General features: G+C 47.9%; 1 protein-coding gene across 1 annotated transcript in view; it reads right to left on the reverse strand.

Moving 5' to 3' along the window:
• Positions 1-16,243, reverse strand: part of Col22a1 (collagen, type XXII, alpha 1) — a gene marked incomplete in the record, with an annotated part of 274,405 nt that overhangs the window by 214,798 nt on the left and 43,364 nt on the right. Inside the window, 1 exon segment of the mRNA XM_013521350.1 lies at positions 4,393-4,467. Within this exon segment, the coding sequence (XP_013376804.1) occupies positions 4,393-4,467 (75 nt within the window).

The raw sequence follows: 16,243 nt of genomic DNA on the forward strand, positions 1-16,243 counted from the left end.
GCTCAAAACTCACAAGAGGCACCTCGGTGCCACCCCAGAGTCCACTAAACTGTGGAGACACTGGTAGTGTCCAGGATGTACTGACTTGATACACCTGCTCACCAGATGGAGCCTTGGGATGGGAAGAGGCCAGATGACATTCAATTTCTTATCCTTAGCAGCTGGCAACATGCTGATATCCTTTCGTTCAGATACGTACACACCCAGTAGTGAGATGTCTGGTGCACACTGGGGCATTAGTACTCACTGTCCTTTGGCTCCAGGAGATGTATACAAAATAAGTTGTTTGGACTGGAAAGAAGTAGGAGGAGCAAGGTAATTGACACAGACTTGCACATGGAGTATCAAGCAAAGCATGAGAGGTATCAGGCCAAAATATTTATGTCAAAATGCATCTAGTACCAAATTTGATGAGTTTCAAATTAAGGGAGTATCTAGATATGACTGCAGTTAACAATAAGTTATTGTAGACATCTGAAAATAGCTAGAAGTTTGGATGCTCCAACACAAACACATGATAAATGTTTAATACCTATGCAAAGCACCCTGAGCTAATCATGTCATACTGTATACACGTGTCAAACATACTATACTCCAAAATATGTATAATCATCATGTATCAATTTAGAAATTTTTTTAAAAGTCTAGTGCTTTAGTTGTTCCTTCGGAGGCACTACTTATGGAAAGAGAGAAGGGAAGAAGAAAGGAATTTAGCAACCCATCATTAAGGGCTTTCTTTGTATTAGATGCCTGTCTGGCTGCTCCGAATCCAATAAAGAACAGGGATCTTTGCTACTCTGGGACATCAGGAGTCCCAGTAAGGGGACAATGGCTGGGAATGAGGTTCGTAGGCTGGCTGTCCTGGCCAGTGGGGAAGTTTCAGTTTCTTTCTGCAGACAGTGAGGAGCTCCAGAGGGCTGTACCTCAGGCAGAAACACAGGGCTCCTCACTTTACAGTGCACTTGGAGAGCCATAGGGAGACCCGGGAGAACAAGTGTGCTAAGACAGGTGAGAGGAGGGACAGAAGGTGCACTTGAATTGTAGAATTTTTCAGGAGGTACAATGGGCAGTGTCTTAGTACTTTCCCCACTGTTGGAACAAAATAATGGACACCAGTACCTTAAAGGAGGAGAAGTGTATTTGGGCTTGCGGTTTTGGATGTTTCAGTCCATGTTTAGTCTGCTTAAACATGGAGACAGCAAAGTGGGAGGGTCTGGTGGAGCACTGCTCACATCATGGCGGTCAGAAGCAGAGAGAGAGGAGAGGAGCTGGGGAGGGAAAGCGCTTCCAGGTTATTCCCTAGTGAACTGTCTCTTGACCCTGCCTCCTAACAGCAAATCAATTATATGACCCCCATGATTCAATCACCTTTCAAAAGGCCCACCTATGACCTCCTGAGGCCTGCGGGGGACATTCTTGATCTAAACCAGGACAGGCAGGACTTTAATATCTGGATATGGGGGTCCAGGTGGGAAGAGAAAGAATTCCAGGCCAAATTGCAGACCTGCATAGCCTGGAATAACAATTCTTAAACATCAAGAGCTAAGACCCAGGACAGTTTTATAACATTTTTAGTGGCTACAGATTTGAAGGATGGCCATAAAAGTTGAAAGGGACCCTCAGAAATACCAGTCAGATCCAACTACAGAGATGGGGAAACTGAGGCTCAGCGAGGTCAGAAGCTTGACACACAGCCACCTGGCTGGCAAGCAGCAGATCAGCCAAGGACCCCCTGCTCTATTTCTCTTGTCTGTTCTCGTCTCCATCTTTCTTATCCAGCCAAGACAAGGCCTAAAAAGTAGCCAGAGTCATTTTAAGGAAATGCATAGAGGTGAAGCTTTGGGGAGGTGCATTTTTTCCAGAATACAAAAGCTTCTATGATTACTCAGTGGCTTTTAAATTGGCAAGTCTGAGGCTCATCTCTCTCCATTACTCCCTCTTTAGCTTCTACACGGCTGGAATATTTTATCAGGGCCAACAATTATGAGAATAGACAGAAGACAAAGTAGGTCCTCTGTGCACACAGAGCTGTACAAACAGAGCATCTGCTCTGCATGCGGATGGAGGCCCACCTGGCAGTGCCATTCAGCTCCACGGAGCATCAGGACCCCAGGCACAGGACTCATAACAGAGAGTCTTGCTTCTATCCAATTGCCAAGCTGGCTTTTCAGCAGGACTCTACTCATATGCCCCGCACTAAAATATTTGTGCAATGTTCTGCATATTCACACATACATGCATGTGCACATACACACAGAGACACATGCCTGACCACAGGCACAGACATGTATGCATACACACACAGACACACACACACACACACACTTTCTGATTCTTCCCAACAAGAATCAATAATTCCTAAGTAGAATAAATGAAATGTTTGTTGCTCTTCAATCTGTAGAATGGCAGGGAAGGTTTAGACTCATTCTAAGTTACAGCTGACACAGGCAGACTCATTTGTTCATCTGTCTTCCTTTTTGCTTCCTCCTTCTTCCTTTGTTTCCTTCCATTCTTCCTTCCCACCCTTGATGCCATCTGCTTTTCTAACTCTCTTATCCAGTCATCCAACTTCCCATTCGCCTATTCACACCTTACATCAGGCTTACTCCTTTCATTCAGTTCATTCATATACCTATTTGTTCATTAGCACACGATCACTGAACTCCTTCTAAGTGCCAGGTACTGCTCTTTGCCTTAGGACACACAAAAACAGTTCCAAAATAAAATAGGCCCTGCTCTCGAGGAGCTCATTTGCTTGCTGGGGAGATAGACAGGGAAGCAAATAATCACATCTTCTGATTTGTTCCCAGGATTGGATGAAATGTTAAAAGAGCAGTTAGTGCCTCCACTGTGGCCTGAAATGATTTCTCATAGGTGACTGTTCAGTTGGACTGGGAGGGATGAGTAGGAGCCCAGTGTGGTGACAGGGACATGAAGCAGAAGAAATGCTATCAGCTAAGAGGAGCACTGCACCTTTCCGGACCATTAAGCAACCCAAGAGCCTTGAGAATATGCCAGGACTAAACAGACAGAACCCTTTGGGAAGGGCTAAGAAACACAGGGATTCTGAAAGCCAAGAAATTTGAGTGATAGGAAGTCAGCTCTTCATGCAGGGGAGGGACAGGACAGTGTGAGAAGGTGACACAAATGCTTATAGCAGTTATACGGATGCTATAGCAGTCCGGATGAGAGGCACAGTGTGCTGGATTCACAGGGCAACACCAAAGGGAGAGCAACTTTTGTTTCTACTAACTCTGCCACCCATGGAGTAGGTGGAAAGACAAGAAAGCGCTGTGCTCCCCAACTCTGAAGGCGCCTATGGGGAAGAGCTCCGAATCTGTGCACTCCTTTCGCCATTGCCCCATGGGCCCTGTGCTTCTCAAGGCAGGAAAACACACTAGCTTCTGACAATCAGGGTCACTTTGACCCAATCTGAATAAATTCCAGGAAATGAGCTGTCACATGGACCTGAGAATAACCCCATCTGAATCAGTGGAGCTGGAAGGTTCTACAACAAGTCTCTGTCTCAGGCTGCTCCCAGGAGTGTCAGCTCCCTGGCACACTCTTCACACTGTACACACAGGTATGATAACCCCCCAGCCGTTCTAGAAAACTATTTCAGGCTCCAAGATGTAGATGCTAGCAACCTGAAGTTCTGGGAACAATGACATGGCTGTGGCTGCCCAGCAACTCATCCTGTGCTTGTAAGACTTTCTGGCTGGGATAGGTGACAAGCAAATGGTCAAAACTGGACCTGAGCAGATGCAAGAGGCAGAGAAGGATCCTGACCAGCAGGGGTCAGTGAGAAAAACAAGGTTGATGTCCTGGGCATGGGGGATGGAAGAAACTGCCCTGAGTTCAAGCACTTAAGGAGCTTTGCAGTAAGTCTGGCCAAGGCAAGACTGATTAATGCCAGCATCATCAGGCTGTTGGGGACACAGACACAGCCACCCCACAGACTGCCCCACTCTGCTCCCTGTCATATTCACGTACAGAGTTTGCAACACTGCTGCGGCATCTCTCTCTGCTGCAGGCTCAGCTGCCATGTGACTCTTTGCTGTCCTGCTGTGGATTCACTCTCCCCTTGCTCCCAAGGGCCTTTATTTACTAACTTTCTTGCTCCTTTGCCCAAGTTTTTGCTTGTTCTCTCACCATCTCCTTTACAAATGCACTCATTCTGCTACATTATTCAATGACTCCTATAAGAGATCCCCAGCCTGCCAAATGGAAGGCAGTGAAGGGTTTTTACCCTGAGACGGATGGCTGCCATCTGCACTATCAGGATGTCGTAGAATGGTTGATAATGGTGCACAGGAGGCTACCCCTAAATTGATGAGTGTCACACTCAGGTCCAGCAAGTCCCCCAAAGCACAAGTGGGCGGTGTCTTTTACCTGTGATTTCCTTGGTTTCTCCATTGGTGTGCTCCAAGCGATCTCCTTCTACACGGACACTTGGACAGAGCACATCTGAGGAAAGAAAGCAAAACAGAAGCGAGTGAGAAAACATGGACCATGGACACCCTGTGACATATGACAGCAAATAGAGCCTATCGCACCTCCAGCACCAGGAGGAGCTGGTGTATGAGCTGATATCTCTGCCTGTGCTAATGCTTTTGTTTACTCCTGTCCTTGTTGAACACTGACTCTGCAAATATTTTGCTTTATTCTGGGGTAAAATAGGAACAAAGTATTGTCCCCATCTCAAAAGGACTCACAGCATCATCCACTACAAGAAGCCAGACATTAAAACCAATATTCACAACACAATGCAACAAGTGACAGACGTGGATAGTTGCTAGGGACTTAGGGCACGGGTAGGCCACCTACCCGCCAAAGACAGGAAACCTTTGCCAGAGAGGCTTTTCTTACAGGAATAGTGAGATAGAGCCAGTGATACATGCCACACATGAGGGATTCTCATGTATAAAGGCTGTTATGGTTTGTGTCTGGATGTTCCCACAAATCCTCATGCAGTCATGGGGTGGACTTCTAGGGTTTTTGATTGATCCACGATCCAGTGGTGGTATTATGGGTGTGAGTGCTATACCTGCCCTGGAGTAGGTAGTTTGCATACAATATAGAGGGGGAAAGATCCTGCTGTCTGCCTCTTCTCCCTTTTGCTCTCATTGCTTTTGCTGTTTTTGCCTCCATGAACAGTTGCCCTCTGCCATGCATCACCCTGCCTTGGAGCCAGCTGATTATAGACTGAAACCTCCATAAACTGAGCTAAACAAATCTCTCCTTCCTTAATTTTGGGCATCAGGTATTTTGTCTCAGCAAAGAGAGAAAAATAACTAAGACAAAGGCATGGAAATATATATGAAATTTTGAGAGTGTATTGGGGTGTCCACAAAATGGGACAAAAGAGTGTCTGAAGCAGATCAAAAAAGTGTTCTGTAAGTCACCCTATGAAGCTTTGGGTACAATTCCAGAAGAATTCAAATGCCTGAAGAAGCAACATTTCTCAGTTACACAAAAGCACTAGACCAAGTCACACCAAAAAAATAAGAAGTTATCCTACCTGTTATGGTTTATATCTAGACATCCCCCTACAAAGCCCCATGCACTCATAGGTGGGGCTTTCAGAGGACTGGATCATGGATACTGGATTACTCCACTGATGGGTTTATAGCTGGGTATGATATTAGTAGGTGAAGCCTGGAAGGAAGAGGTGGGTCACCGTCAGTGTGGCCTAGAGATGGGTAGATAGATGTCTCCATCTTTCTCCCTTGATAGTCCACTCTGATTCCTGCTGTGCTATGGACTGTTTCCCCTCTGCCACGCTATCTTGTCTTTGAATCAGCTGACTATGGACTGAAACCTCTACAAACTGTGAGATAAAATAAACCTTTTCTCCTTTAACTTGTAACACAATAACCTGACCCCTCCCTGCTGACTGGTTAAGTATGGCCCTGTAATCCCATGCTGAAATGTTTATGCCCCTAAATAGGGAAAGTGGAGAGAATAACTAAGATGCTACTATGTTATAAATGTGACTTATCTTAAAACCTTCATGAATTGTTATGTTTATAAAGAAATAAAACTATTTTGGTCTAAGTATCTGAGAATGAATGAGCCTTAGCTCCATAATTCAAAATGCTGGATTCATTCAGTAGCTCTAGGTCCCTGAGTCTGTCTCCATGTGAGCATCTGGGCAGGGATATCTCAGACACAAACCCGTGGCAGGGCTGCTCTGAGAGCAGGGCAAGGTCAAACAGGTCAGAACCCAGAGACTAGAACCCAGGGTAAGAATTCCCTTTCTTAAACCTGGTCCTCAAGGCAGCTGTTGAGCCTTGAGAAGTTCGATCTGCCCAGGAAGCAATGTGTGCTTCCTCCATGATCATTTTCCTCACACAGTATGTCTCATCATTCCATCAATTCTATATGCAAAGACTGCTTCCCCTATCTAGGGGCACAAACATTTCAGGATTGGACCACAGGGCCACTGCTAATTCATCATCAGTGATGGGGAAAATGAGATTGTTCCTGATCTGGGAAGAGGTATTTTTAATGTTTATCTTAAAAGGCATCAGCAGGTCTGAAAAACCCATGGCAGGTGCTATTTTGGAAACAGCGTCAAGCTGTCCGTCTAGTGTGAAACATGAGAGAAGATACAGGCACTGGGCAATATTTAGACAACTCCACCCTGGACCGCGGCAGCTGCAGGGTGACGATCAATGGCTTTCTGGCAGTCTGCCTGGAGACTGCCTGTCATTTAACTAAGTTTAAAATGTAAAAGGAGGTGACTAGGAGGGGCCTTTCCAAGATGACGAGCAAAACTCTGGAGACTGATGTTGGAGCTCAGAAGAAGCTGCACAGCTGAGTCACATATGCAAACATCTCAAGGGAGGACCTGGTTCTCCAACCAATCGTCAAAGCCAATCTGAAGGCCACACACAGAAAAGATGGATAGTGATCTTGAAGAATGTAGAACTTGCCGAACTGCTTTAAGGACTCATTGCCAAAACAACTGCAAAATCCTTTTTGGGGCCATCACTAAGCCTCAGACATTCAAAAGGCTCCAAGAGTGATTTATAGCTCACTTTGTTCAGTCGGGACGAATGGATCCCAAAATACCCTCAGCCAGACTTCCTCACAGAAGGGTCAGGGCCCTTGGGGTCATAGACTTGGTAGGAGGGTGGGCTCAGCACCTCAAGCTCTTCTTAGCCACACTCTAATTTGTGGTGTCCAAGATACCTCTGTATCTTGGGTGCATCTGTTTACTTCCACATTCATTATTTATTTAAACTGAGATGTTTTACTGAGATTCAGAAAAGCTCTAAGCACAGACTTCATTCTAGGGACACAGAAATGGATAATGCATTGTCACAGTTCCTGCCTTCAGGCCACTTGTGGGCTGACTATAGTGACAGATTCCAAACAAGTAAAGGTAAAAAACAATCACAGCTGTGTGACACTCTTTTGACCCCTCATACAAGAAGCTTTCTCCTGGATTTGAGACTCTGCTGAGGTTTGAAGCACTCCAGGGCCTTGTTCCCACTCTCCTCAGTATGGGTGAGGAACCCTCCTTGGGGACCTGGTGGCCCAGAGCTGATGGAGCAACACTGAAGTCATTATTCAGCATGCTGTCCCTGAGGCACAGTGATCCCCACACCTGGATGGATCTCAGCTCCCCTCCATAGCCCTACCACTGTTGATGACAAGTAAAAATGATCACTGGTACCCAAGGTCATAAGCAGACACCAGAGAGTAGATGGGAGGGCAAGCCAGGTATGGGGTCATCAAGATTTTGATGAGCAGTGAGAAGACTCCACAGACTCCAAGACTCCAGGGCTCCTGCCAGAAGGTTCTTTGCACCTAGGGGTGGACACATGGCCCAGTTCTAACTAAGAAATCAGAAGTTCACTATGGCTGGAAGGAGACCTTCTTTATAAAAGGCTTTTGATTTTCTTGATATAAGGGGATGACAGGTAGATGGGTTGGCAATTCTACTTTCCCTTTGTCCTCCTTCATGTGAGTACATAATGTTGGGGAGGTGTCCAAGGAGAAAATAGTAACCCCCAAACCAGCAAACCCCAAGCCTGGGAAAAAAGCACAGGAAACAACTCAGATGAGTTTAAGCCAGTGCTGTGTGCTGTCTACCCTCCACATCCATAGGTGTTCCCTTCCCCTCCTGTGAGCAGCACTGAGCACAGGACTGACTGGAGAGCAGGTACTCTTTCTGGAGGTCTGAGGACAATGAACAGGGCGCTGAGGACCCAGGCCTGACTCTCTTGGGAAAGGATCTAGTGACATACCAGGTTTCCTTCCCTGTCACAATAATAGGGATTTGGTAGATAACAATTCAAGACCAACAGAAGCAGCCATCCTGGAATTAAGGACAGAGATAAGGTCTTAAAATGTATATTTAATGTGTTCCTAATTGGTCAATTTTCTTTTGAAAACATGAGAACACAAAGGACAAACTCTGATACAGTAGGGAGTTAGCTAGACATAAGATAGGGTTAGGATGAGCTTGTGGGTACACAGCTTCCTAAGAAGACTCATCTAGCCCCTTCCAGGTATTCCATCTGCACAGGTATATGAGCCTGGGGTCTGCACATGCCTTTGTAGGGGACTTGGGTCCCATGTTGAACCATTAGATCCTTCTGAACCCAACTAAACCTCATTTGCATACATTTGCATGGTGGTTTTGATCCCCGTGCTGTGGGGTGGCTGCCTTATTCATTCTGGCTGAGACCATGTAGCTTCAAAAATGCCCTCTCCGGACAGAGTCTCATTGTTAGTTGAAGGAAAACCCTGTTAGGCAACATTTGACCACTCCATCAAATTATAGGAAAACAAAAGGGAAACCAATCTAGTCCTGGGGCACTTGGTCTTTTTCAGTGCTGCCTGTCCCCATCCTTGGGAGCATACATGCTTTTAGCTGGTGCTAGCTTCACTGAGTTGCCTACTTTCCTCCCTTGGGAATATAGTATCCTCAGTAAAGCAAAACTGCTTCACTTAGCGTGTAGCATGCTTGACAACTAATGAACTGGATTGCCAAATCTGTTCCTTTTGGCTCTGAGTTCCTTTCCAGTGACCTCTTCACAGCCCTTCTTGGTGAGAATTCAAGAGCAGCAACATCAACAAAGTGCAGAACCCTGCACAGACCACCACGCCAGCCTAGGCAACCCCAAACCCTGTAACAGAAATATATGAGTACAAAGACGACACTCCATTCCAGGGTAATTATTACCTACTTGCTGACATTCATTTTCCTCCACTCTAGGTAACAGAAACAAACGGCCCAGACTTCTGGAGAGAACACAGCTATCTCTCCCAACACACCAGGCACTCCAACTTTGTGCATCCAGAGATAATGGTTGATTGGAGCTGCTGCTCCAAAAGGAACTCCCAGGCATTTACTTCTATCTTTCTAGAAAAACACTTGAACTTGTGCTTGGCTCACCAGATGTGAAAAGGGAGCATGTGTTTGCATACTGGGGGAGAGGAAGACTTGTACAAGATGGTCTCTGGAGTCCTGTGCTTTTTAACACAGTCATGGATATGTCTGGAGAACACACAACTATTCCCTACTGTGCTGTCATCCAGGAGCTTTTCCATCTTGGAAGAGGATATAGGCAGAAATCATGTGCCCACTGTGTGCCAGGACTGACCTGTGATTTGACCTTCTATCTCCATCTTACCAAGTAGATGGTCTTCCTGTTGCACAGATATTGAAAATGGATACCTAAGACAAGCTAAGGAATTCACCAGACAGAAGCAGTGTCTATATTTGAACAAATGCCTACCTGAACTAGAATCTAGGAGTCGAGTTGGCAGAAACTACTCAGGAAATCAGGAAGACCAGTAGAGAACAGGAAACAGTGTCCATGGAGACCACATAGGAAGCAGATGCTACTGAGTGTAGCCGACCATTGAGAGATAATGGCATTCCAGATGGAGGAGAGATGGAGGAGGGAACTACAAATCAGACACCACTGAGCACATAGCTCTATTCTGCTCAGAGGCCAGCAAGGAATTGTCCACACATCCTCACTTCAGAGATATGGCAGACACTGTGCCAGGCACAAGGGCCCCAGGGACAATGTTAATGAAGGTGGTAACCCTAATGGCTCCTAAGGACTAAGTGGCCACACGTCCAGGTACCATGTGGAGCATCCTGTGTGGCTTATATCTGGGCCTCTTAACTGCTCTGCTGGAGCTTATAGTTCTCTGAAGACCAGAAGACACAGGTAGATGGCTTTCTGTCACCAGGCACTGCTGTAAGCATGTAACACACAGGAGCATATTTAACTGAGTCCACACCATAGCTTTACTGGGTAGGTGTTCTCCTTTATAGATACAGAAATCTTAAGTCAGTAAACTGTCCAAGGCCACAGAGACAGTGAGTAGTAATTCAGTACAAAGGCTCCAAATCTGGCCCTTGTGGTAATATAGCCTCTCCAAGGTCAGCACCCGCCCAGGGTCCCTCAGCCAGTAGGGACTCAAGTCCTCCCCAAAAGCCTACCCAACAGATGGCCAGTCTGCTATTTACTGAAGTGTTCACCATTCTGTCTTTGAATAGTCCTGACTTGTGCAAGGGTATTTCTCACTCACTCTGTATTCATGGATTTGTTGACTTATGCACTGGAAGCTGAACTTCAGAGAGGTTAAGTAATTTACCTACCATCACACAGCTAGCAAATAGAGGAGCAGAAAGTGAACCTAAGGAATCAGACTTAGGCATTTGAACTCTCAACCACTATTCACACAATCTTAGCCAAAGAAAGCACATAGAGTGTGAAACAACAACCAACACACCATCAAGTGACTATACAGTCTCAAAATCATGTAGACTCTCATGTGATCCTCTGCACAATCGTGCACACTAAAGGTGAGCAAGTAGCATTCCTACTTCGTAAAGGGGTGTGTGATGTGTTAATAATCACACGCCAGGGTCACCACTGGATCCTGTGAGAAGATGAAAAGGTGACACTGAGTTCTTGTGCCCAGTACCACCTCCACTTCCTGTCTGGAACTTAACTTCTAGATGACCCTGGCTTTCCCTTCTCTTCTATGTCAAAGTGCATAGGCACCAGATGCCTCTGTAGAAGCTGTAGGGCCTCTGGCTAGGTCATCCACATTCCCTAGGTCCTTTGGGATGGAGCAAGGCATGGCAAGGGCTCCAAGTGTTTTGAGGAATGTTTGTGTGTTTTAGAGGCAGCATGCCAGATGGTTTGGCAGACAAAACAGTGCTAGAAAGAAATCATCTCCCTGGGTCAGTGTCAGCACTGCAAGCACTGGTCACCTGCCCACTTCTCCTCTTCTTGGTCACAGTCTCTCAAGAGCAAGTGCAGCCTGGGGGAGGTGAGGGGCTCTGACAGCCAGGACTTTCCCAGCGGGAGCTAAGGATGTAGTTGGAGATTAGAGCAGGAGATGAATTAGCAAGAAGAGGTGCTAGAGGAGGGGGCAACTGCTCTCTTCTAGGCCAAGACCAGGTTGTTTGCTGGGTTAGGAGACACTGACAAGGGCAGGCCAATGGGGCACTGCCCCCAGAGCTGCTAGGAGGAAGCCTTGGGCTCAGGGAGTTCTCACTTCCTCCATGCCACCTGCCCTGTATGCTTCCAAACTTAGAAGCAGGTGTAAGGTTAGTGTTTCCCCATCTGGATCTGTCCTAAAGTTCAAATGAAACAGTGGATGGAATGTTCAAGGTACAGTGTCCAGCATCTAACATGGGCTCATGCATCCACTCACTCCTTCATTCCTTTAGCAACACATTTTTCCCAAATGTCTAGCACATTTCCCCAGCTCAAGGAACAAGACCAACCACAGGAATTCACAGGTGAGAAGGCTCCTTCCCTCTGATCTGTGAGTGCCACCATATGATGGCTGAGGGGGCCAGGATGGATACTGGATATGCTGGATCTGGGAGACCTCAGAGGTGAGCCACATCTGGACTGAGAGCTCTGCAAAGGGAAGTGCGAACAGGCTGAAGGCCCAGCACATGCAAAGCCTGAGGTTAGAAGGGGCTTGGTCTATGAAGTGTTGGAGCAGAGATGTGCAGCTGAAGTGGCAGGAGCACAGAGATGAGCGAAAGACAATGGTGGACCATGGAGAGCAACGTAACCCAAGGCAAGGCTTGCAATTCAGGCTACAGAGACCATGACCTGGTAGGGAAAGGTACTGGATCTGGGTAGAAAGCAAATCACTGCTGGCAGAGAGGGTCAGTGTCCAAAGAGGGCCAAGAACACTGGCCCATCCTCCTGACTGTAAATGTCCCGAGAGTTCCTTGAAGCTCCTTTCCCCCCAGAGTGTGTCCCACGGCCGAGCCCCACTAGGAGTCACCAAAGTCTGAGTACATTTCCTAAGAAGGTCAGGAAGAAATCGAGGCACAATGGAACACTAGAGATAAGCAGAGCCCCTCAGCCTGTCCAGGTGCCTCTGGGCCCTGAGATTATCTATGCTTAAAGAATGACCAGTGACTCTTAGCCTTGGTGCCCAAGGCACAACCTTCTCTCACCTTCCAGACCCAAGAAAATTTTGTAAGTTTTCTTTCACAAAATGCCATGAGTTCCAACTACATACCTGGCCCTGACTTGATCTTGGGTATAAAGTAAGGGGTAAAATATCAAGTTATCTGACCTCATGAGCTGCACCCACCAGAGATGGTAGAGCCTGACATCTCCAGGAAGTGTGTGATCATGGAAAGCAGTGACACTGGATGAGTGAAGTGAGCAGCACCTGGCCCGAGGGCAGGATGCCTCCCCAGAGCCCTGCAGGAGGGGATGGAGGGCAGCAGAGAAAGACAGGGAGGAGCAGAGCGACCCACTGGAAGACCAAGCAAGTGAATAGACGTGGCAGGACCAATGGCACCCAGGTGGGAAGAATCAACAAAGGGAAAAGCAGTGAGGCAATGTGAGGAGGGGTAAAAGGCCCAGAGAACTGGCTACTGGTGGCCATAGGAAGAAGGGTCCCTCCTGATCAGAGATCAGCAGGAAGGCCACCCTCATGACTGGGGTAGGGAACTGATGGGAGCAGGAAAGGTGAAAGATAGATGACCCTGAATCTCCCTTGAAAGCTATCAAAGCAGGCTGCCATGGTAGCTGACAGGTGGTGTCTGAGAAAGAAACTGTGCTGCCCTACTGCCTCAGGGCCCTGGACCTATGTATCTGGTGTCCAGTTGTAGACACTTCCCACTTGAGATGTCTTTACACAATCAGAAAACACCTGGATCTACAACCCTGGAATCCAGCCTTCAAGACACAAGCTCCAGCTGGGGATTTGAATTTGCAGTTTTCTGTGCATGGATAGTGTTTAAACACTGGGAGTGGTGAGACTGTTCAGTTAGAGAGAGGGAGAGAAAAAAGAAGAAGTCTACAGACCAGGTCTTGGGCCTCCAACCTTGAAAGGCAGGCAAGGTGAGCACCAGCAAAGGAGGTAAAGGAGGGAAGCCAGGAAGAGCAAGGCCAGCAGTGTGCAACAGGAGGGTTCCAGCAGCAGGGAGCCGGGCACAGGGACAGGCCTGGGCAGTGTCACATAAGAATACGGCAGCACCAACAAGGCACTAGGCACCATACAGGTCACTGGTAATGAGTGACGGGGCAGTGACCAGGCTGGAGCAGGTTCAAGGAAATGGCATGGCAGACACAGGGACTGCAGCTATGCACCTCTCCCTTCCCTTACTTCTGAGCCCTTGGCTTTAGGGACACTCTCCAGGTCATTCACACCATTACTAGTAATGACAGGTGAGGAAGTTCTCAGGGGAAAGTACAAAAGAACACATGTGCTCCCCAACATCCCTCTTTTCTATATGTGAAGCTCCCTCCCAGGACACCTGGTGCATTCTGCTCCATGAACTGCCCCCTGGTCCCTGCAGCCTTGCAGAGAGAATACAGACAGGGCAGGAAAGATCACCAGTGAGGCAGGCCAGGAGACCATAAGGGAGGAAAGCTTCCAGCTGGGAATCTGTGTCCTCAAAGCACAAAATCAGGCTTCCAGATCAGGAGCAAGGCAATTCATCCTGGATCCAAATCCTCTGGTTTTACAGTGAAAGCATCACATGGTAATAAAGGTGAAACCCACCCAGTGCCACCCGCAAAGAGCCACACTGACCCACTGCCTCCCACAAGTGGCACTCTGCCCACCACCATTTTCCCACAAAGCCCAACCCAAGGGGATTGCCTGCCAGGGGTGGGGCTATGAGCTCCTGCTCTAATTTATGGAAACACTTAGTCCTGTGGATGATGGCAGTCAACTTCTGACTATAATGCAAACCTAGGACCCAGGATCACTGCTGTAATCACAGATTCATTAGTTCAGCAGGAGCAAACTTTTTGAGACTTCACTCAGTGTCCCTGATCCGCTTGCTCCTGAATAGAGAAAGAACCCAGTGCTATGTGTGGAGGCATCCAGACTTTGCAGATGCTGAGATGCAGTCTGATCAACTCTAAAACAAAACTTCTGAAGGAGTTAGGCAAACAAATGCAGGAACAGCACGTTCATCGCTGAGGAAGCCCACACACACCCTGCAGGCCCTGATGAGCTCCTGGAGATTCTAGCTGTGGAACCAAAGGCGCCCAGGGAGACACTGCCAAACCCAGCCCACCATCATCAGCCTGAGGCCCTAGCTCTCTTCCAGGAGCAGGGACCTGAGGTGGCAGTCCCCAAGGACTGTAACGTGGGTGCCTGGACAGGGGTGAGGGCAAACCCAACACCTCCCTTCTGCCTGTAGAGATAGACAAATATAGAATCAAACAATCAGCAAGTTGCACGTGGATCATAGGAACTCAGAACAGGGTTCACAGGGTAGTTCACTTAGCCCTGAACAGGGACAGGTGGGAGGGGCTTTAGAGGCCAGGTCAGGCCCAGTGTTGACCCTAGGTCACTACAAGTCTGTGGACAAAGTCTCCCCTTCCTTGGTGTCCAGAGAACACAGGACTGGCTGGTTAAGACCCAGCACCTTCCCAAGGCATGTTCCTGCCTCCTAGAGTCTGTGCTTCTCCAGGCAGATGGGTAAACAACATCCTGTGCTATTTACTGCTAGTCTCTCTATTAGCCTATAGCCAGGAATCAGACATACTTGTGTCCAATCTCAGGGTCAAGGCCCCTAAATCAGCCCTAGTGATAAAGGTAGAGCACAATGATAAGAGGTCCAGGGTGTTACGAGGTCTTGTCAGGCTCCCTGGACACCACACGGCAGCAGACACTGTGGCCACGCAACCCCTGGGTCCCAAATCACTGAGCAGTGCTCAGTATCCTCTCCTACCCATGGCCTCTGGGCTGCTGGAGGGGTGCCTGGACTGGGCACAGGCTGTCAGTGAGACAGTTTTAGTGAAGTTGAGAGTGACAAATGCCAGATGAAGAGAGAAACAGCCATGTCTACAGACAGGGCTGGGGCCAGGGCAGGAAAGGTGAGGTCTTCAGAGGTGCACAACTGCCTGCAGTCCTTACGCTCTTCTCGAGGAGGCACTGCGCCTGGAAACACAGACTGAAGTCAGCTCTGAGGGTCTGTAGGAGGAAAGTGGGTTGGAGGTGACCAGAAGGCACAAGAACCTTCCTCTGTGCATCTCCATGGCAACACCTGTGTCCCCACACAGAGAGGACAGCAGCTTCACCCTCTGCTTCAGGCCAGTGGCTCTGCTCCTCCTCCTCCTGGCTGGCCATGAACAAGCCCCTTAATCCTTCGGGGCACAGTTCTTCTGAGACCGTTTCTCTGTGACGGGCTCTCTGATCACATCTCCACTCAAGATTCCACATTACCCGCACCTTTGCCCACTTCAGGCTGCTCTTCTTATTTCTCTGTCCTGTCACTGCAATCCATGTCATCTGCAGGGAGGTGAACTTGAAACTTGAATAGGGCTGCAGCCCTCTCCAACTTAAGTCCCTCCAGAGGGGCAGAAGGGAACATACAGTTGGTGAAGTCACCAAGCTTCATACCTAAGATGGGTTCTCCTACTTGAATGTTTCCTGTTCACTACAAAGTGCAGAATGAAACAAAACAGTCTTCCCTGCCTTGTGCTCAGCTCAGAATCAAATTCTTCCAGAACCGCAAGCCCCTGCGGATACTGGCCCTTGTCCACACCGTCCTCCAGCTCCGGGGGCTGAGGAGGAGGCTAATCCCTGTGCTTTGCACAAACAGCGCTCCTGCCCTTTCCTGCTGTCTTCCCAGAGGTCTCACTGACCACCTGACCTAACAAGAACCTTTCCTTCTTGTTTTTCTAACCCACCCTCCCTTGTTTACATCCCAAAGAGCACTTATTATAATATCCTGCTGCGATCTCCATCTATAATTTTAAGT

Source organism: Chinchilla lanigera, unplaced genomic scaffold, assembly GCF_000276665.1.
Source record: "Chinchilla lanigera isolate Chin_1 unplaced genomic scaffold, ChiLan1.0 scaffold00060, whole genome shotgun sequence".
In the NCBI taxonomy this organism is placed as follows: Eukaryota; Metazoa; Chordata; class Mammalia; order Rodentia; family Chinchillidae; genus Chinchilla; species Chinchilla lanigera.